This window comes from Varanus komodoensis, unplaced genomic scaffold (assembly GCF_004798865.1).
Source record: "Varanus komodoensis strain SLA01 unplaced genomic scaffold, ASM479886v1 scaffold15, whole genome shotgun sequence".
NCBI classification, from domain to species: domain Eukaryota; kingdom Metazoa; phylum Chordata; class Lepidosauria; order Squamata; family Varanidae; genus Varanus; species Varanus komodoensis.
Genome location: NW_025335440.1, coordinates 28,866,368 through 28,888,916, shown reverse-complemented (window position 1 = coordinate 28,888,916; position 22,549 = coordinate 28,866,368). Strand labels below are relative to the sequence as shown.

General features: G+C 41.4%; 1 protein-coding gene across 2 annotated transcripts in view; it reads left to right on the top strand.

Moving 5' to 3' along the window:
* Positions 1–15,466, top strand: part of HEPACAM2 (HEPACAM family member 2) — a 38,478-nt gene extending 23,012 nt beyond the window's left edge. Inside the window, exons 6-11 of one of the 2 annotated variants that reach the window (XM_044424874.1) lie at positions 8,282–8,407; positions 8,496–8,520; positions 8,651–8,688; positions 10,444–10,517; positions 11,989–12,096; positions 14,016–15,466. In XM_044424874.1, coding sequence (XP_044280809.1) covers positions 8,282–8,407; positions 8,496–8,520; positions 8,651–8,688; positions 10,444–10,517; positions 11,989–12,075 — 350 coding nt within the window. In that variant the 3' untranslated portion in view covers positions 12,076–12,096; positions 14,016–15,466. Of the gene's footprint in view, positions 1–8,281; positions 8,408–8,495; positions 8,521–8,650; positions 8,689–10,443; positions 10,518–11,988; positions 12,097–12,972; positions 13,043–14,015 lie in introns of those variants that run through there. The other variant, XM_044424875.1, reaches the window with a different exon arrangement.
* Positions 15,467–22,549: the final 7,083 nt, after the last annotated feature.

Genomic DNA, 22,549 nt, shown 5'->3' with positions numbered 1-22,549 from the left:
ACAAACAGGCAGGCATGTCCAGAATGGGGAAGGGGAAAACCCAATTTAGGACCAGAGCGGACCAATCAGGAGGAGTCGCTGCAGTCCATAGGCAAGAATAAGGAAAGAACAGGGAAATCTGGCATATGTGTGGCATGGCTGGGAGGACAGAGGAAATTGGACCTTGTTTTCATCTGACAGATAAGATCGGGCAAAATCCATGTACCATGGAAACAGTGGACGGTGGTTTGCCATAGATTAAAGCTAGCCAGATATGCTTTAATTGTGCCTTAGCCCAGATATGCCTAATTCCTTCATCCAGCATGTCCTGAATTACATCTGTTTTCTTCTTTCTTCACATAGCATCAAAAAGTGTCCTCATCTGCAGAATCCACAGCATTTTTGTCCATTCCAAAGCTATTTCAAACCTATATATGCGCATCAGCATGGGTTTACTTCTCTGCTGAGCTAATTCAGCACAACTTATGCATATTCAAGAAGCAGACTTTTGCCTAGCATTTAGCTTGGGTGGGGCAGGTGCCCCTCACTACTTTTATATGAAATTAATAATATATTTTATGTGAAGATTTGAATCAAAGGTAAAAAAATGACAGGAACACAGCCTAGTTCAGTGGTGGTGAACCTATGGTATGCATGCCACAGCGGGCACGCAGAGCTCTCTCAGTCGGCATGTGAGCCAAGTCGCCCCAGCATTGCCCCAGCAGACAAGCCAAGGATATATGTATTTGCTTTGACTGGCTGTGTTTTTTCTAAACTAAAACCTCAGTTTTCAGGTTTTATTGTGTTTAGAATGGGCAGAAATGATGAGCTGTGCCGAAAACAATATTCAAGGAAGGTTTTATCAAAATCACCCTCTTTTCAATGGAACTTTCACCCTCTATTAGGGTTAGGGGTGTGCACCAGGGTAGGGTTAGGGTTACAAAAATGAAGTGTCCTGGCATGATTTTGATGGTTAGAATGTGTTCAGAATGGGCAGAAATGATGAGCTGTGCAAAAAAAAACTACTCAAGGAAGGCATTTTCAAAATTGCCCCTTTCAATAATATTTTACCCCTATATTAGGGCTAGGGGAGTGTACCAGGGTAGGGTTAGGGCAGTGGTGGTGAGCCCATGGCACACTTTCCACAGTGGGCATGCAGAGCCCCTTATGTCGGCACGCGACCCAAGTCACACCAGCATCGCTCCAGCAGCCGAGCATCAGATAACAGTGCACACTGGGGCCATGTGCATGCTTGGAAAGGAGTAGTGGCGCCAGGCAATGATGTCACGAACCGTGACTCATTAGTCACAGCTCGTCCGAGCTTTCGCATGACCAGTCAGTCGTCTGCCAGGATTTATTTATTTATCCATCCATCCATCCATCCATCCATCCATCCTTGGACTGGCTGTGAGTTGTTTTTTCTAAACTAAAACCGTAGTTTTCAGGTTTTATTGTAGTGTTGGCACTTTGCGATATATAAGTGGGTTTTGGGTTGCAGTTTTGGCACTCAGTCTCTAAAAGGTTCACCATCACTGGCCTAGTTTCTCTAACTGATGACCTTCAGACTTTTACAGACTATAACTGATGGTGTTATTGGTTTCTCTGATATCAATATTTGCATAGTTATAAAAGGAAGCAACAGTTGATAGTTGCTTATCTTGCCGTGCAGGGCATTTGTTGTCAAAGAAACATCAGTCATAAATATAGGAACCATGTAAAACTAGTACAGCACCTATGTGATCTGTGCTTTAGCTTAGAGAAGTATCTACAACATAAAACATGAGATTGCAGAGGGCAAAGGATGCATACCAGTTGCAGAAACACCTGTAATGGCCACAGCATGAAGCTTCTGTTAGAAATACTGAAGAAATGAACATGTGGTGAAATAGACTTTAAGATTTTGAACAAATGGCATCACTATCTGACATGCTAGCTGTTTAGCTCTTTAATGGCACTGGGAATGCGAGAAGTGAATTAGATACCTTTATTCCCTGAAATGTGGTATTGCTATCATCAGGTCTAAAACTCCCAAACTAGACAGAAAATGTAAGATGCATATATCTTCTTCCTGGCTTTTTAAAAATCCAAAACTAAAACAAAAGGAGTGGGCTTAAACCACAGGTGTTGATTGTCCAGGAATCAAATGTGGCCTGCCTGTGGTCCCAGAGTAGGCCTCTGGGATTACCAAGAAGGCCACATCCCCTTCCCTTCATAGAACAGTGGTTTCCACTTGCCAGCCCCTCTGTTTGACAGTTTCTTGGCTTTTCTGTGGTCTCCTGTTCGTGATTCTAAAAAGCTGAAATGCCTCTTCTATTTACTGACAATAAGGGCTTAAAGCTAAAATATGCTAGTATTTTTTGTCCTCCACCCACCACTGGAATGCAGGCTCCAAGATTAAATTTTGCCCTCAGGATGCAAGAAGTTTGACACTTCAGTTTAAAACAAAAGTATTGAGTGGAAACTAAGGCCTTAAGTGGAAGAAGCATCATGCCTCGTCTGAAGGAGTCTTCTTCAAAACTGAAGTGTCTCAGAGAAGCTGCCTGTATATGAGGGCCTTGAGGTGGATTGGGGGATCCTGGGCCATTGAGGATGACAGTCATAGACCCTAACCCTCAAGCCATAGTTAGCCCCTTTCAGGCTTGGAGGCAGACCTGCTCACAAGTTGTGTTTTGGGTGAGGTTCAATAAGCTTCAGGTCTAGATACTGGCAATGTCAGAATGCTAGCTCATGGACTTGTATTTCCTGTTCATCTGGTTCATTGTGTGCTTGATTTTGACCCACATTCTGATCTCACTTTTGGGTCTCTGGTTGCAGCCCCCTATAAGCAAGACATGTAGAAAGGTCTATTCAACACATTCTAAGTGGTTTAGCTCTCAAAGTCCCCCCTCCCACCCCAGCTGCTTTTCTGCTAATGGAGGGAAGATATAGGGTGCCCATATATTCCCTCGTGACTGATAAAACTGTGGGAGACAGTTTGAGTAGCAAAACAGCTTGAGCAGTGGGGCAGAATTAGGGATCCAGGCAATTTTGAGGACGGAACCTTGCCAGGGACCTAATCTGGCCCTCTCTGATTCTCTAAGAAGGCCACACCTCCTTCATCTGCCCCTAACCATTCCTTGTCTCCTCATTTCCTAGCTATTGCACACTTTGTTCCCCATGAAATGCCTTTCCTAGTACTGATTTACTGAAGGCAAGACGTTTAAGCTAAAATATTGCTTTAAGCTAATATGTTTTCCCCACCCACTACTGGAAGGCAACTCCCAAGAGCTTCTTGGAAATGAATTTGGCTCTTGGTGCAATACATCTGGGCTAGAGGACACAAGTTAGATGAGACATTCTTTCAGATTGCCATCTGTCTTCACATGTGGAACTCACATGGTCCTACGTGGGAGGCACACGCAGTTGCATCCTTTCTGCATTTCTCCAGACTCCTGAAAAGCAAATGTGCAAGCACATTCATTTCCCGGCTGCTGATTACTCTAGAATCATGGGCAGAGTTTCAGCATTAGGACAAGTACCAAAAATGAAGACGCTGGGCTTTCATATAACACACTGTACTGTCCTGTTGCAGAGAGTTATCACTCAAAATGGCTTGCAATGTTATTAAGGTATGGTTACAGTTTGCACCTGATAAGATATGAGAATATGTATAGTTAACTAAACACACTTGGAGAGACAAATATAATTTTGTACTGGTGTCAATCATATGCCCACTCATGTATATACTAGGTAAGTACACACCAGAGAGACCACAGAGGATATTTGAGGTGCATGCAGACATGCAAAACAATAAAATGAGCAGCTGTTGCACTCTGGGAGCTTCTCTGCATGAGACATTTATTCGGATCTCATAATTCCTTAATGGCTGGTTGCAGAGGCTTTTCATTCTATCCCTCCAGGCTTTCCAAGCCTTTCCTCACTTCATTTTAGAATGAAGAAGAGCTCCTGGGCTTCTCCATATGATACTGAGGCTTTTTCTGCTGTTTTCTTTGCAGAAGTACGACTGCATCCTTGACATGCTTCCCCCCACAGGGATGTCCTTTCTCTGCCTTCTTCATGTTCTACGACAACCACAAGGTGGTGCTGCAATATAACACAATTGCAGAAAAGTACTGGCTCATTTTATCGTTACCTAAATAATATGTTTTCTTCTTTCCAAAAGAGTAAAGAAATACTTGAAAGCACCACAGAATGCTGATATCATGGATCATCCCTGCAACCTACAATGCTTTAAAAAATCACAAATACTTAATAAATGTGTTGTGTCAAGAAGCCCATGATTAGCAAAATTATGTCATACTAAATTTTTTTTCTTATGCTAAAAGAAACACCTGATTTCCCCCATTGCACTATTCTGCAGTTCTACCTTGTGGTTGTACAAAGAACATTTCAAACATTTTAGAACATTTTAAAAGGTAGGGAAAGAAAAGCTCTGGGGAAAATAAACACATGTCAAGAACATATTCTTACTCCCACAAAGAAAATGGAATATGAAGCCTCAGTAAAGCCTCTTCATTAAATGCTACGTGTAGAGAAGTTCTGGGACCATATTGTTGACAAGACAAACTTACTCCTCAATAGGATCTAGCTCCATGAAGACCTTTTATGAGGATGATGCAGTAGAGGCACTAGAGTACAGCATGGACTAGTCAGCAACTGCAACATCAGCTGGTTTCCTCTCCTTAGCTGCACCAAGCAGTTTTATCTTTTTAATTCAACACTAAGACTGCAATCTTATCACAATGGCTGTGAGCTCCCAAAGTTTTCAGCTATCCAAGTCAGAAAGGGAGGAGCAGCAGCTGTGATCTCTGCTTCCCTCTTCTCCTGCCTTGCATTTTTACTAGATGGGCTGCCAGCTGATCTGGCAAAAACAGGTTGGGGAGGCATCAGGAATGGTTGAATGCCCAACCTCAGACGGCAGTGTTGTGTGTGGTTTTTCCCACAATGACTGTGCACTGGGAGGGATGTGAGAGCTCCAATTCCCAGCTTTGAGGTCAGAGCACAGTCTATCCTGTGGTCTTCCAGACACCACACATTGTTCTCTAAATGAGCATTAAACTGAATCAAGCTGGTGTGGTGAAGTGGTTAGAGACATGCGTTCAAATTTCCCCTTGGCCATTAGGTTAGAGTGACTTAGTCTCCCAGCTCCAGGTTGCACAAAAGGCAAGTCTGAAAACTGGAGGAGGAAGAAAGTTGGGCATGGATGCTGCAAATAGCTAAACATGAACATGGCACTTTTAAAAAATAGTCTAAAGGTGGATAGTGCATCTGAAACATGGCCAGTGAAAGACTGACAAAGCAGTGTTGAATCACTAGTAGGAACATCAGTCTTTAACAAAAGTGAGGTGGAAAGCAAGAGGCACACAGAGCTGAGACAGTGATTGTTATTTTCAAGATTTAAATATATGACGCAGATGCCCCTGGTGTTACGCATGTCCTAGTCAACTGTCTGTAGAGTATACATTATTCCACATCTCAAAAAAGCAGAAAAGAGACAGGATCTTTGACGGACATCAAATCAGATGTCATGATGAACCAAGTTGCTTTTTTCCTGCACAGAACTCAACAGAGCAATATCTTTCTACTGAGCTGCATTTGGGGTGCAGGAAGGTGCACCTCCAAAAATAAACCTAAGCTTCTAGCTAGTTGAGTAGAATGTCATATGGTTCTACTGGAATATCTGCAAACAAAAGGATCAAACACTTCCTTGGTTTTTAAAAATGACAAGATAGGTAATTACAGAAAAAATTGGCAGAGCAAGAAGTAGATAAAAATGACACTTCAGGAATGTGTAAGTAGTGGAAGGGGGGGCAAGGACTCTATAAAAGAGACTTCTAGCCACATAGGGTCAACAAAAGGCGGTGTTGTGTAGTGGTTAGACCATTGGACTGGGACCTGGAAGATCCGAGTTCTAGTCCCCACCCAGCCACAAGGCTTACTCAGTGATTTTGAACCAGTCATTGACTCTTAGGCCAACATACTTCACAGGTTTGCTGTGAGGATAAAATTTAGAGAATGAGAAGGATTATGTAAGCTGCTTTGAAACAAAGAATACTAGAATTGGAAGGGACCAAGAAGGCCATCGAGTCCAACCCCCTGCTGTTGCAGACCACATTATACCATCCCACTCAGATGGCTGTCCAGTTTCTTTTTGAATATCTCTAGTGTGGGAGAGACCACCACCTCTCTAGGCAGCTGGTTCCACTGTAATATTGTTCTGACAGTGAGGAAACTTTTCCTGATATCTAGTCTGAACCTGGGTTGTTGCAACTTAACTATTCTGTGTCCTACACTCTGGTATCAATGAGAAGACATCTTAACCTTCCTCTTTGTGACAGTCTTTGAGGTACTTATAGAGGGATATCATGTCCCCCCTCAGTCTTCCCTTTTCAAGGCTGAACATGCCCAGTTCTCTGAGTCTCTCCTCACAGGGCAATGTTTCCAACCCTGGATCATTTTTGTTGCCCTCCGTTGGACCCTATTTTTTCCCATCTTTCTTAAATATAGAAGTCCAGAACTGAACACAGGAGAGACTGGACCACTCCTTGAAAATATTTAGCTGTTGGGCAGAAAAGCCATGCTTCAATTTTTACAGTTTACCATGTGTAGCAGCTTCTATGGAGAGCCAAAGGGATCAAATTTAGCTTAAAAACAAGGTAAATTTGACATTTTTGGAAGTGCATTGCCACTTGATCCCAAATTTCAGTGGAAACTCACCTGCACCTACACCTACATCCTGCACCCTACAATATCCCCAGCACCTGAAAAATGCATACAGTAATGGCACTGCCGTGGAGCCTCTTGCTGCAGTCTTCCAAAATGCTGACCTCTATCCTCTAAAATCTGTAGCTCCTCTTCTTTTCCAGTGCATGTTCACTTCTTAGCTTCCTTATTAGTTGACATCCCCTGGATTTTCTGTGTTGCCTCCTTCATCTGCAGTCCATTCTCTATATTGCATTAACTCTCTTCATGTTCTCGCCATCTATCACTCACTCAGCCCACCCTTTCCACTATTCCTAGGTTCCTTTTGCACTAATTCTCTCCTGCAGTTCCATACAGCTGCTAGGATCTTTTGCTTGTCCTCCAAGCTAGCCAGAAGTAGTGAGAGTAACCCTTGAGCACTCTCTAGTGGCCATTAACTGCTTTAAAAAAAATAAAATAATGAAAACAAAGATTCACAGAACTCTGTTAATCATGCAGGTAAGTAAGGTGATGTACTTGCCTTGGCTGAATAGGTAATTGAGTATTTTTAGTCCTGACTCAAGCTACTTATGAATCAAAACCTACAACAGTCCTCTGAATTAGTACTGCCACAAAGAAAACTATCTGTGAATTCAATTCATCGCACAGACACGCACACAAATGATTCTACAATTATACTCTCATTTACTTGCACTTAACTATTAAATGATACTAGCAGCCTGGTATGCACAGATTCAGGTGCACCTAAGGCGAAATGTGAATAAGACAGTACAGGCTAAAGCAGCAATTATTTTTTCTATCTAGTCTGGGTTGTTCCTTTTCAGCACTCTTTACTTAGATATGGCCAGTTTTGTTGAGTTTCTGTTATTCCACAATTCTATGCTTGAATTAACACAACCAAGAAAACAGAAGAAAGAAGGCAAGACACTAATATTCACTGTTACACGCTTTGAAAAACAATGCCACGGTTAACTGAAGAGTGAAACAAAGAAACTTGAACTTAATGCTGTGCAAATCTCACCAATACTTATTCCAACCCTAGGCAGCCTTCACAGGCTGTCTACTGGTGTTCTCCAGAACTACTTCCCTCCATGCACATATTTACAAAAAGCTTTTGTGCTTCCTTTCAACACTAAAGATGCTCCAGCCTTTCCCAAACTTAAGATTTTGGACTACCAGATGTTAGCTGTGACTCCCATCCTATCTCTGACTGTTGGCTAGGATGGCTGCAGATGATGGAAACTGTAGTCCACCATTATCTGAGAAACCAAGCCTGGGAAACACCACCTGTCCCAGATCTGCTTTGTGTCCGTGTGAGATGAAGTCATGTTCTGCTCCCATCATTCCAGCAAAGTAAATCAGAACAAAAAAACTTATACTGTTTTAGGGTTACTTTAGCTGTACTTGAAAACTATTTTCCACCAGGGAGATGCACACTCTAAACTAGAAATAGCAATTTCAGGGAGATGTATGCTATATGAACAGTGGTAATGGTTTGATTCCAAAGTCATCTTGTATGCAATACTTTGCCATTAGGCCTTTATGGAATTAATCTGCGAATATAACCGCTAATCATATATCAACTTCTTCTCTGACACAGGACTGGAGCAGCTGTCCCAAAAAGGAAATTACTTATCAGTTCTAGGATTAATAACTGGAATTTCCTTATTTTTGATAGTATCAATTTGCATTCTAACTTTATGGAAAAGATTTCAGCCTCATAAAGGTATGTTAAATTAATGATCAATTATGTTCAGTGTTTCTGTGAATTATTGCAATAACTAAATCCATTTCTCCCCATCTCTCTCTCTTAGTTATACAACAAAAGCTACAGAACAGGTAAGAAAATCTAAATTGTTCTTTGCCTACCAAACCTACAGAAAGCATTTTTAAAATTGGTATCTTTTGCCTCCTAACTTACTGACTCTATACTGCATTTTAAATAGTTTGATTTTTTAAATGTTTCTAGGCCTGAAGCAGATTACCGAAAAGCACAAACCATTTCAGGTAATAAAAGCATTAAATGGGAATCAATACACCTGTAGGGGTTATTTTAAAAGCAAAATCTGGAGGGTGGGAAAGGGGAGGGAAGGCTAGCAGAAGGGGAATGAAATGTTCATGCATCACTTCCCCAGCACTAACATTTTTCCCTACAAGCATCTAAATTGTGTTCTTCCCTGTGAGGTAAACTTATAAGAATGCCACAGTCAAGAGTTTGTTACTGTAGGACACAGTCTTTCTATTTCTTTATTATATTCATATCCCACCCTTTATCCTTTATTTCTATTCCTTTTCAAGGTCGCTTACATGATTCTCTCCCTCCTCATAGTTTTATTCTCAAAACAACAACCTTGTGAGGCAGGTTGGACTGAGAGTCTGTGACTGGCCCATTGAGCTCCATGGCTGAGCGGGGCCTAGAACCCAGATCTCCTGAGCCCTAGCCCCACATGCTTAACTTCCACACCAGTCATGTTCTCTACTGGAGAACATGACTGTGAAGGCACTGTTGTGTTCCTGTCCCATTTGTTGGCATCTCCTGGCCAACTGATTGGCCATTACATGAACAGAATATTCAGCTAGATGGATCCATGGTTGGATCCAACTTGCTTCTTTTTATGTTTGAGTAGGCATCACCAGTTCCAGGTTTTTCAGGGCCCTTGCACAAGAAGCCATAGAGGCCCTTGGTGAGTTTACCTTTTGCCATCACTGCCTTACCAGCTGCATTGACCCCCCCCCCCCCGCCCCATCACAGATGCCACTGGCTGGTTTGACAAGGAAGGAGTCAGTGGCATCTGCAACTCCTCCTTCTCCCCAGCCTTTTTGTTTGGGACAGAGTGAGAGGCAGTAAAAAAGCAGCTTTCTTTGATGAAGAGCAGCAACTTCAGGGGCCCTTGTCCATTTGCTCCCACTGGGCTGTGCGCCCTTTCAATAGTGTTTTGCTTCCTTAGCCTACTTTCTTATTTTCCACAGTGGCCCATTTGGATGGATCTGCTAAGTTTTGATTTCTCTGTTTGGGTGCCTGATTATTTCCTGGCTACTAGTCATGATGGCTGCATATGCCTCCAATATTGGAGGCAGCATCCCAATTGCTAGAGAAAGCAGTTGTGTGTGAGAGAGATGCTATTGTGCTCATGCCCTGCTTGTGGGTTTTCTACATGCAGCTGGTTGGCAACTGAACAGGATGCTGGACTAGATGGGCTCTTGGTCTGGTCCAGCAGGGCTCTTACATTCTTCCGAATATATTCACCCTCCCCTGGCAGCATAGCCCCAGTCCAACTGTGGAGGGCTGTAGCTGTAGAAAGAAAGAAAAAAGAAAGATGCAGAGAGAACCAGTTATAGATTTCCTGTGTCTCATCAACTTTGTGCTGAAGGAGAGAGGCAAGCGTGATGCCACACGTGTTTTTGCAGTCTCCACCATCTGTCACGTGCTATTTCTAGCGAATGCCTATGCTACCCAACTGTGCATTGTTATTCTAGGCCAGGAGGAATAGGATTCATTTTGGTTGGATCTGCCCAATTCCCTCTGTGTTCTAAAGGCTACATATCCTGGTCATGCCCTGTGCTTCTTTGCTACCTCCTCATAATCCTCTTTTGCCCACAGGCTCGGGCTCTCTGCTTTTTTCTGCACAGCTGACAATCTGTGAAACACACACACATATCCACTCTTAAGTATTATGTGAGGGGGGTCAAAGTTGTGGTGGATACAATTGCCCAAATTTAATAACCATGTTTTCTTTGTGCATTTAAATACCCACATTTTAGGGCATGAAAATGCACTTGATGATTTTGGAATATATGAATTTGTTGCATTTCCAGACCCCACTGGAATTTCAAGGGTAAGTGTTTGCATTATTTTAAAAATATATTTCTATAAAGTATGCCATCCTGAAAACCTTTTCATAGTAACCATGTACATCAGTTGGCTCAAAACAAAGATGACTGACTTTGAAGGTGTTCAAAACCAGAAACTATAAATACAGATTTATAGAGAAGTAAGTTTGTTTTAGCAACACCAACTCTAAATCTCACTTTTTGCCCTGCTTCTTGCATTGTTAGTTCTTGATGATTACTGTGAAAATAACTTTATAAATCTTACATGTGTCGGGACACACTGAAAACTGACCAGAATAGAATATATATAACCAGAATTGTGTAGTGCCAAAATTGTTTAACAACAGCAAGGCTTCCCCCCACTTCTAAATTTGGCTATTGAGAGGAAGAAAACTGGGTAGAAAATTAGGAATAGATTTCTGTGTCTGAAGATTGTGAGCCCAATTGAGGTACGAAACACAAATTCTTGGGTTGAACATGTGCTCAGAATTACTCTTGTTCCTTAATTCTAAAAACATGTCCTCCCTTTTCTTGAGACATTATTTTTCCAGTTGGTGGGACTTGGAATTGCAGTGTTTTGTTTTGTTTTTAAGTAGATCTGCTGAACATCTGCTGCAGTGACTGACTAGAGCATTCTAGGACTGCAGAGATTTGGGTTCAGATCCCCACTCAACCAAGAAGCACAGAGTGACCTCTCTCTAACCCTAACCTACTTTACAGTGTTGGGATAAAATGGAATTGAGAATCATGTATGCTGCACTGACCTCCCTGGAGGAAAAGCAGAATAAAAATATAATCAAATAAATGAAAGCTGTAAAATAATGTACTGATCAAAATTCATCTTACAAAAAACCAAAACAGAGCTGGGGCAGACTAGACACAACATAAGACAGACAGTCTGTTTATTTTATTGTTACATCTTTATTTTTAGTGATTTAGCCACTTAAATCTAATGAATTTATGGTCTTGCTAGCAAGTTAACATGTTGCTTCTGCAACATAGTTAGGACTTAACTTGCTACCAAAGCTGGGTGGGGGAGCAGGAGATAGACAAGATACTATTCATTTTTCATTTATTTAAAATATCTCTTGGCTGCAACTGGATTCATGAACAAGCATCTGTTCAGTATATTAAGGGGAAGGTAACAGGTACTATTTAGGTCTCTTGCATTACAATGGCAGACAAACTTGCAGTTTCTAGTTTAAGTAAACACATTTCTTAAAAAAAAAAAAAACCTAATATTTATTTTATAGCTTTCCATCTTCCCTTTACTCCAGTGAGTAGAAGGTGGTAGATGTGCCCCTCCCATGTTATCTTCGCAAGAACTCTGTGAAATAGGCTGGGCTGGGAGATGATGACTCCCAAGATTGCCAGCTTCATGTCCTCAGTCTGGCATTCTAAACCAACACCCCACCTCAGGCTCTCTACTTGTTGTGTTGATCTTGCTTGGGCAAAGTGGTTTTTTCCTACTTTCAGGTGTCAAGTCAGTCTGTTTCTGACTCTGATGTTCTGCATGGCCAAGATGTTAATGATACAGTTTATGAAGTTGTTCGACATTCCTGAACAACCTCAAGAACATCAAAAGTAAGTTACACAAACTAATCTTTAGAGAGGCCCACTTGAAGACTAGTGACAGCATTCTTCAAATGTCTAAAGTGCAGTTGCCGAGAAGGCAGCAAAGATTTCTGCTGTTGCCCCCAAGGACAGGCTTAAATTACAGAAGGACAGATTTTGGATGAACATAGGAAGGAGCTGCTTGTTGCTAAGTGTAGTCTGAGAATGGGACACTAGGATGCTCCAGCTCTGAGTTCCCTTCATCAAATGGGGTGGGCAAATTCCATTTCAACAAAGCATTCAGGGACTACCTTGCAGTGGTGGGTGGGGCTGAATTTTGAAGGGGTGGAGCCAAGGGCAAAAAGACCAGGGCCAAAATACTGGAGGAGGTTTAGGTTACTGCCAGCAACTCAGGCTAGGGCAAGGCATTTCAACTGTTTAGAAACCATGAAATAAACCTGAAACCACTACAAGGTTGCTGGATGGGTGGAAGTGATGCAGCCCTGTGGGGATCACTGCAGGTCTAGATTTGCACCCCAAGAGAACCATATGTGGTCCTGGGCCATGCAGAGTTGTCCATCCTATAAGCCTTCTTTCAGCTAAGATTCCACAAGAGTTTCAGCACAGTCTAATGCACATTTATCCTGAGATAAATGTTACTAAGTTCCATGAGACACACTCACTAGCAAATGGGTTAAAGATTGTAGCTGTAGTTAGAATCTCTCTGCATGAGAATATTTCAGTGCTTCTGCACACCCATGTTGTCCTGAGTTCCAGAAAATGTGGGGAAAGATGACTCATACATAAGATTTCCACTGAAGGGTGTGCTATGGAAACAGTATAAAATAGTGAGAATCTCCAGCTCTTTCAATCCAGGGTGAGAAGGTGATCTCTTTCTGTCCCCAGGTTTTCTGGAAAAGCCTGGCTGAGATACTTGGAAGCAACCAGAATAAACAATGCTGAGCAATGAAAGCCCAGTGGTAGAGCTCATGGTTTGCCTGAAAAATGCTGAAGGTTCAAGGCCTCCAGATGCAGCTGATAAAGATTCCTGTCCAAACCCCTGAACAACAACCGCCAGTCCCTGCAAACCATTTGCAGAAGCTTAGAGGCAGAAGCTTAGGGCTCAAATCCTGTCCTTCTAGAGTCTCTGTTCCCCAGCCACAAAATGCTTAGAGGTTTCCTAGCTTTTATGCATTTTTTTTCTAAAAGGCTGGCATTGTTCTTGTAAGGCTCAGCCTTATGTAAAGACTTTAATCCACCACTTTGTGAGGCTTCTGCTTCCAGATTCTTTGTGGGATTAAGTCTGGATGATTTATGTAAGTGTTTTTTCTATGGCTTTTCTTTCTCTGCCTTTCTGTATGTTCCATCACACAACTGTTGGGTGGTACTGTGGTACAACAGAATTATGTGAATACATGAGGGATTCCTGCTGCCATTCAGGGAAATATCAGACTTTCCTCAATAGGGAAAAAAGCACCAAAATGGTTACAAAGCTTGGAAAGCCCATGGAGGAGGAAGAGGAGGTCTGGTAATATACAGTATAATAATATTTCAATAACATTTATTTCTGCATGTCAATTATCATTTGGCATTCTACTAGAGTGTCAATATTGCTACAACATGCACAGGAAAAGCAGAAATTGCCTTAAATTGAGTGAGACGTGGGTCAATTCAGTTTAATATTGCTGGTACTGACAGGGAGTAGCTCTTCAGGGTTTCAGGCAGGAGTTCTTCCAGCCCTCCTAAATATTCCAAGGCTTGAATTTGGGGCTTTCTATGTGTAAAGCAAGTGCTCTAGCACTAAGCAATAAACCTTCCCTAAAAATTGCAATCAGCATGACTGTCCTTCTAGAATTTGGTATGAATGTTCAGAAACGAAACTTGCATACTCTTCTGGATTAGGGGTTATGACTAAATCTCACTTCCCTTTCTCCTCCTCCCAACCATAGTGGCACATGAAATGGAAATGACAGCATAATGAAGACACAGGTTTTTGAAAGTCGACAGGGGAAGCAACAACTGCTAGGAAGGGAAAAGCTCACACTGCCACTTGTGACAAAAAAGCCTTTTCAAGTTTAACAAGCAGAAACATTTCCTTATTCCTGCATTTCTAAAGTTTTTGCATTGACCTTGTTTAAACTGGATGTATTTTTGAGAAAGAGCTGCTCATTACACAATGGCACATTCATGTTGGAAATCCGGTGAGCAAAGACAAAATGTGGAATGTTGGATGTTGCCCCATGATTTTGATATGAAATCTGGTAGGATTGCATTTCTTTCCCACATTTCTAGAGGTATATTCTGTGCTATTTCATTTGTGTTTTTAATTGAGATGAATGTGGCTTAAGGTTTTACCTGCACAGTTTACAAGGAGAAATAGCTATATGTTAGCATTATATATGCTTGTTAGCAAATTGTTACTGTTTCTAAAATGAACCTAAAACATTAAGTACTACTTTGCAATTGATGTATAAGCCAATCATTGTGAATGCTATATTTCAGCAATGTAAACATATACGCTTTTATGCATGTTTATATTTTTCTATGTCTATGTAATGTGTATGCAGCAGTGACTAGTACCTCCATGAAAATGGAGTGCTACAAATCTCCCCTCTAGCCATTCCCTATTCTATCTTCCCTTGGTTTTACCCATCCAAAACTTCTGGTTGAACACCACCGTCACCACCTTGGAAGCCCTTTCTATCAGCCATGAAACTGTCATGAAACTGTATCCCTATATTCAAAAGCAACTGCCTTCTGTCCCTAGAATACAAGCTAGAAAACAACAGGGGAAAACAACAGGGGGAATGCAGCCCATCATCCCCGTCATCTCAAATGCATTTGGCTGGCCATTTTCAGAAACCAACTACTGGCAATGGGAAGACAAGCCCTGACAGTACAGGATAAAATGGACATGGCATTATATACAGAATCATTAATTGTATTTTCTAATAACTAGCAACCATAGGGGCTGCCAGTCTAGATTGAGACCATGGTAAAGAGGGCAGAAATTTTAATCCATTCCCCACCATGTTCCTAATCTAGATTATGGGGTAGAAGAAGAGGTCAGCTATTTTCTTTTTAAAAAAATAAGCAATAATTAACTGCATGAATACATGTATTTTGGTTTGGGTGGATCTAAGAATCTGAGGAATGGAACACCATCTGTCCCACACCCCTTGATGTTTGCCCAGTACTATATTAGATAAATATTGAAGCAAGTTAAAAGTCCAACTTGCTTCAACAAAGTGTGATAATATGTTAATGAGGAAAAAACTACTCAGAACTAATTATATTTGTATGAATGAAAAAAGGCAGTCAGTGGATTTTGCTGGAAACTGGACAGTTTTTATTACATTTTCTAGTGATAATCAATTGTATATATTGATGCATGATACATACTGTGATGAATTCATTATTTAAGTAATTTAGTAAGTTATGTAATGAATTTATGTAATAATTTATGTAATAAATTTAATGAGATTTTGAATAACAAAGAGAACTAGTAAAACACATTCAAACAGTTTACACTGTATTATGGTGCTTTGTTGTTAGATGATGCTTCAGTACTCTTCCAAGTACTAAACAAGGACATATTTATACATACCTACACATGTATATTTATTCTATTGAGCTGTGTTTCCACCTAAAACCTAATCTCTGTTCATTTTTAGGTAACCTATTGAAGGACTGAAAAATCACAGGAGAAAAATTTTGCTAAGGAGGAAAATTTTGAGAAAGTTGGCTTAACTAATGGGAAGAGAGATTAAAAACCCATATTCAAATTACAACTCTACAGCCCTGCCATGTCATTTAATAACAGGCTTATTTTGCCAAAATACAGTTACTGCATTCACAAAAAAGTTCATAAGCAGATTAGTTAAATGTCCATTGGAAAGTTATTACTTATCACCCACAAATTCATCCAAAAATCATTTATTTATTGTATGAAAAGGGACAACATGTATCCAGGTATAAAATACAGTGGTATCTCGGCTCATGAATGCCTCAGTTCATGACCAAATTGGGTCGCGAACAGAAATTTCATAAAAGGTCGCGAATTCGTCATTGGGTGACGATTGCGAGCGCACCCACCTTCCCTGCAGGGGCATGATCACAGTCATGCGGGGGGGGGGGAGATGGCTGAGATTGCGCCCACCTCCCCCCCAGTGTGCCCGCCCCCGTGCCCACCTCCCCCCCACGTGCCCGCGATCATTCCCATCTCCCTCCTAGCGCGATCACAATCACGCCTGTCTCCCCCCCCACGCACGATTGCTGAGAGGGAGATGGCCACGATCTTTGTTGTTCTTTGTCACTTTGCTTCAAATTTTTGTGAGTAAAAAAATAGTTGCAGAACGGATTAATCTTATTTACATTGACCCTTATGGGGAAATTTGACTTGGCTCATGACCAATTTGGGTCATGATCAGAGTCCTGGAATGGATTAAGTTTGTGAGCCAACGTATCATTGTATCAGACTCCTTACAATTTTGCAAGTCCCTTCAGCATCAATAACAAAGCATAGGAGATTGCCCCCTTGATGCAATATCATCATGTAGTTCCTCCTATAGCCAGTTAGAGGTTTGTTTTATGAGAATGATTCACATCATCTCCATGTGTTTAAACTTTTAATTGCATTGTTGTGATTTTGTATTGTATATAATGTTTTATATAATTTTTTGTGCTTGACAGGGAAAGAATACAACAAGGTATTCACCCATATGGCATCTTTGAAAATTTACTTTATTTGGGAGCATCTCTGAAATAGATTTCTATTCTTCCAGCTGACAGATATTTTGCATCCTTGTCTTATAAGATGAATGAGTTTTGGCCATGTAATACTTATATGTGGATTTCTAGAATTAGGTTGCTTCCACTGCATGCAAACACATAACTTGGTATGTAAAAGTTCAAACAAAAAGCCTGTTCTCCAAAGCTTTAAAAATGAGTCAGTATAGTTATTGTTATTTATATTATTTCTATACCACTGAATAGCTGAAATTCTCTGGGTGATGTACAATGATTCACAAACAAAACAAAACCAGACAGTTGCCTCTTGCTTTCAGTAGATGCTATGAATTAATCACCTTGGAACAAACGGAAATGGTATAATTTGAAAAGAAGCCTCCCCACCCTGTTGCATGTCACATGACAAATTATGAGTGTGAGAAAGTACTTGACTTTTGTGATAGCTAGAAGCAAACACAAGGATTCTTTATTTTTTCTGACTAAAAATATCCCACTCCTCAAGAAAGGGTCTGCATACAAACTCGGTAAGCAAACTGAAAGAGATGAACAGTGCTATTTCCTTTAAAACTGTAAAAATGATATTTATATGGCTCTATCATTCATACTGTAAGAGTGCACAATTCTGTGTTTGTATAAGTAACTTAATAGAATTATGGTATATTATGAGGTGAAGGTAACTATGAACTAATCCTGCACTTTCTTTAACTGAAGCAAGGACACAGAAGTGTTGATATACTCCTTTTCTGTAAAACTTGAAATTGTGGCAACTGACAATTGTCTGAATACTACATTGATACTAAGAAAAGCAACTGAACACATTTGAATTTAAAAATAGAATTAAGTAAATAGTAAAAGTAATCTAAACAGCTATAGTTAGGAATTTTCCTACTGTCTTGTTTTTGTCTGCTTTGCACTACTGAGGAGGTAATTTTAATTTGAGAAAAATCAACAATTTTGAAAGAGTAATTTATTACTTGGAAAAGCATACAGAAGAGCCGAACAATTCTTGCAAGTTAGTTTCAGTTTCCTTTCTCAGAGCTACAGCTCTTCAGCAAAACCTTTAAGGAACCACCAGAATTACTCATTTGTTGCCTAATGCTGTAAAGCTCTAAAATGGTGAGAACAAACAACCATGCAAGTATAATAAGGGCAGAAATCCCTGAATAAATATTAATAAGGAAAATAACTTTTAACAGGACATCAAAACTGGATTTCCTTTACAATGGTGGACTGTACAACTGATTCCAGCTAATGCGTAAGTTTCTGGGCACATACTATTATTATTTCTTAATGCTTTGCAAAAAGGATTAGTTTTGACTTACAGACAAAAGTCAGACTTTCCAGACATTATTGCTTCCTTGCAAAATTACCAGGTTTTTTGCCAGTGCAGAAAAGTTGATAGTAGTAGCAATTTTGGAGTTAGGGCTGGTATGTGACCTCTGGCTGGGGCCCCAGAAGTTTTCTCCCCTGCATTAGACTAAGATTCTGTATACAGTGGCACACCTCGGCTCACGAACTTAATCCGTTCGACGACTCTGGTTGCAACCCAAATTGGTCGTGACCCAAGTCAAATTTCCCCATAAGGTTCAATGTAAATAAGGTTAATCCATTCTGTAACCATTTTTTTAATCACAAAAATTTGAAGCAAAGTGACAAAGAACAACAAAGATCACAGCCATCTCCCCTCTCCCTGAGCACAACCACAATTGCGCCTGTCTTCCCTGCACGAGCACAACTGCGATCACGGCCATCTCCCCCCGCCCCCCGCCCAGCACGACCATGATCACACCCATCTTCCCTGCATGAGTGCAACTGTGATTGCAACCATCTCCTCCCCACCCCAAGCATGACCACAATCACACCCGTCTTCCCTGCATGAGTGCGACCATGATTGTGGCTATCTTCCCATCACCCCTGAGCATGATTGCGGCCACCTCCCCTCCCCTACACACGACTGCGTCACCCAATGCAGAGTTTGCAACCTGAGGCAAAAGTTTTCTGAAATTTCTGTTCGCGACCTGATTTTGTTGTGAACTGAGGAGTTTGTGAGCCAAGGTTCCACTGTATACTTTCCTCTGAGTAGCAACACTAAAAGGGGAACTTCTGGGTAACCATTTATTCATTTATTTAGTAAAAGCTTTTGTATGCTGTCCTATTATACAAGATCTCAGGACAGCTTACAGTATTTTAAAAAACAATTAAAACAACAATTTAAATAAATAATAGAACAGAACAATAAATCACAAAACAAACGGAGCGACTGAAGGTTAAAAGCTGTTAAATTTTAAAATACTGCTTAAATAAAAAGGTTTTGGCCTGGCATCAAAAAGTGTATAAACTTGGCACCAGGCATACCTCTCTGGGAAGTACATTCCAGAGTCTGGGCGCTGCAGCAGAGAAGGCCCTACTGTGAGTTGATGACCTTTTTACCTCTCTTAGAGAGGGTTCCTGGAGCAGGGCTTGCATGGGATCGTACCATAACTCTGGTTTGCTTATATTTTACTGGCTATCTTACTATATGGTGCATACTTCACTACAGGAACTAGCCAGCTCTGCTGACTTTGCTTCTATGGAAGGCCAGCTGTGCCTGGAACTAGGTGCGCTAATAGGCATGTGGCTGCCACCCTCCATGATATCCAGAGTGGCTTCTCCCTTGTCCTGACAAGATAATATTATTTATTGTCTCCAGCATGTACTATTTTCATGGGTTGTAAGTGGGCCTTCTTCAGCCAGGACCTCTAAATACTAACCCATGTTACTAGTACAATTCAGGGATATAATTGTATTGTTTTAATGTTTTATTGTAATTGATTATTTATGTTTTTAAATTGTATTTATGGTTTTATTGTTGTAACCCATCCAGGTTCCCTTGTGGCTAATGGGGTGGGTTAGAATCCAAGAGATAAATAATACCAAACACATGCTGGATACACTTCCCAATCTGACAGTTGCACAGGAATGTGGAGGTGTCACAAAAAGTTCATCTACTGCTTTATCTATGGCTTCCAAATTTGTGTAATTTTTTACACTCTTAATTATAGGTACTCACCATATGCATGCACCGGCCTTGAGGGTCTGGCGTCTGGTCCCTCTACTAATTATGTGAAAGGTGTATGATGTTATTCTGCATTCTGAAAGGTGTATGATGTTATTCTGCATGTAATCACTGTCCAGTGCCTTCATCCAACATTCATGACTGAAGCTCCACTGTTGAAGTGGCAGTCATGGATCATATAGATCACGTGTATATAGTGATCACAGGATATGCTAGTTTGTATTGGAAAAGATCAACGTGAATATTAAATGTCACATACTATTTCCATACATATGGAAATATATTCCATATATGGAAATATGTTATAAAGAAACATATTCTCCCACCCATCTCAGGCATCCTGTTTGTTACTTATATGGGAGTAGTTTTCCCTTTAAAACCACCAAGGTCTGGATGGGAAAAAATTAAATTTGTGGTTCTTGAAAGATCCAAGGAGCAGGAAGCACTCCTAGCCACTGTTTTTTTTTTACCAGTTTTGTTGCATGGGCAAGTGGTTTGACCAATTTTGAGTTATGACACACCAGCCATTTCCAGCAGTTCCCATTAAGGTACATTTATTTTAAATGAGTTATGACAGTGAGAGAAACGAGATATTGCATTAAAAAAAAACAAAACAGAGTGACTAACAAGTGCTGAAATCAGAAATTCTAAAGGAACTGTTACCATCTCATCCTTTATAGGAAAAGTCTGATTTCTGCTGTTGGAAGAGAGCAGAATTCCCCTGCATCAGTGTTGGAATTAACTCTTTCCAAATTTGTGCAAATTTTAATGCAGTAACTCTGATGGTGGGGTACAAACTGTCCACACAAACAAGATTTTGCCATCATCAGGTTTCTCATACACACTGATTGCAATATTTAGAACATTGTTAAATTCCAGTATATGGTGTTGAGAGGTGTAAATCTGTAAGAAATTTTCTTCTTTGTATATCAGAGCAAACACATTGGGTATTTACATGCTGGTTTAGTTGAGGAACCTCTTCAAAAAACTTCAGAAGAGCCATCCTGGATCTGATCAATGGTCCATCTAGTCCAGCATCTTGTTCACACAGTGGCCAATCAGCTGCCCACGAGAAACCCCAAAGCAGCACCTTTCCAACAACAGGTGTTCAAAGGCATAATGCAGAGGTCTCAAACTCAACTTACCTGGGGGCCGCTGGAAGTAGAGTCTGGGTGAGGCTGGGCCGCATCAAGTATTCCACCACCGCAGTGGTGGTGGGCCGCTCATCCAGAGGCCAGCCCGGGTGCCGCCAGCGCTTTGAAGGCCGCAGGGCCCCTCCCCCATGCCCCGCCCGTCCCGGCAATTGAAGTTTGAGACCCCTGGCATAATGCTTCCTATAGTAGACATGGCAAATAGCCATCAGGACCAGTATCCAGGAAATTTACATTAATTCCTACTCTTTGATTTCAGTTGTTTAACAATTACTGTTCCTTAAGAGAACTTCCCATCTTATTCCATGACTGCTGAGTTTGCTTAAGGGGCTGCTGCCAATCCTGGAAGGGATTGCTGTCCAATTGTGCCACACAAGCTGCTCATGAGCAACATGTCTTGGCCAAGATTCAAGCTGTGTTCTATTTGGCCCCCACGTGATGGAGCCAAGCAGAACATTCACCTGGTCCAGCAGTTGCCAACCAGGAGGGGATGAGCCTGCACTGAGCTGTACAGCCTGCTAAATAGGACGGTAAGGAAAATGTACCAGGTACTACTTGGGGCTTGGAAAGGTGACACTGATGCTACTGGTGTCCACTCCATTCCCTCCCCCAATCCCCAAGTGAAGCTTCTGCAGGTAGCACACGGTAGACACCAGAGTCAATGTCATGTACTGCCTCACCAGGCCCCAAACAAGGCTTCTTGCAGTCATGCACAAGGTGGAGAATGACAGCTACCTCAAGTTCTACCTGAGCATTTTCTGGGCAACTGTCACTGGTGATCACCCACAGCCACTTGGCAGGAATGGCATGGGTGTTGCTGTTCTTGTTAAGCGACTCACCTTTTGGCCCTGTGCTGCCCAGTGGATCATGTCATCTGGGTTCGAATGATATGGTAAGCCATGATGCAGCAAACCCTACAACTTGTCAGAGTGCTGATAAGCCAGACTTAAGCCAAAACTATCTTAGGTTTGGACAACACTAGAGCCAGTATGGCACAGTGGTTAGAATGCTGGACTAGGACTTGGGAGTTACGTTGACAACCTATCAACATACTGGTTGTGTTACAATTTATATGAACATATATCCAGGTGCTTCTTGCAGATCAGGAAAGGGAAGTAGATCTGGGCTTAAGACATGCTCAGCTGCAAACACCCAATTCCCAATCATTCGTTATTCTGAACAAGCAAAACCGTGGCAGGGGATAGCATCTGCAGTGAAGAAGTGGCAAGTAGGAAGAGGTGCTTAACTGATCCTCTTAACTGATCTCCCCTCCCACATGGCTGCTTCCCCCTGCTTAGTACCAGAGATGTCTCAGAATTTCAGGTGTGGCAGGAGTTGCAAAGACAAAACAGCAAGGGGGAAAAGGAGGAAACAGCTCATCTGCACCTCTCACAACTACCACCCCTTCAGCTGCCCTAATGGTGGAGTCATGGATCCTGAGTTTGCTGCCAGTAGCTGGAGTCTGTCACTAGTCAGAGAAGAGTCAATATCAAGCACAAACACCAATGTCACTATGGAAAAGAAGGTG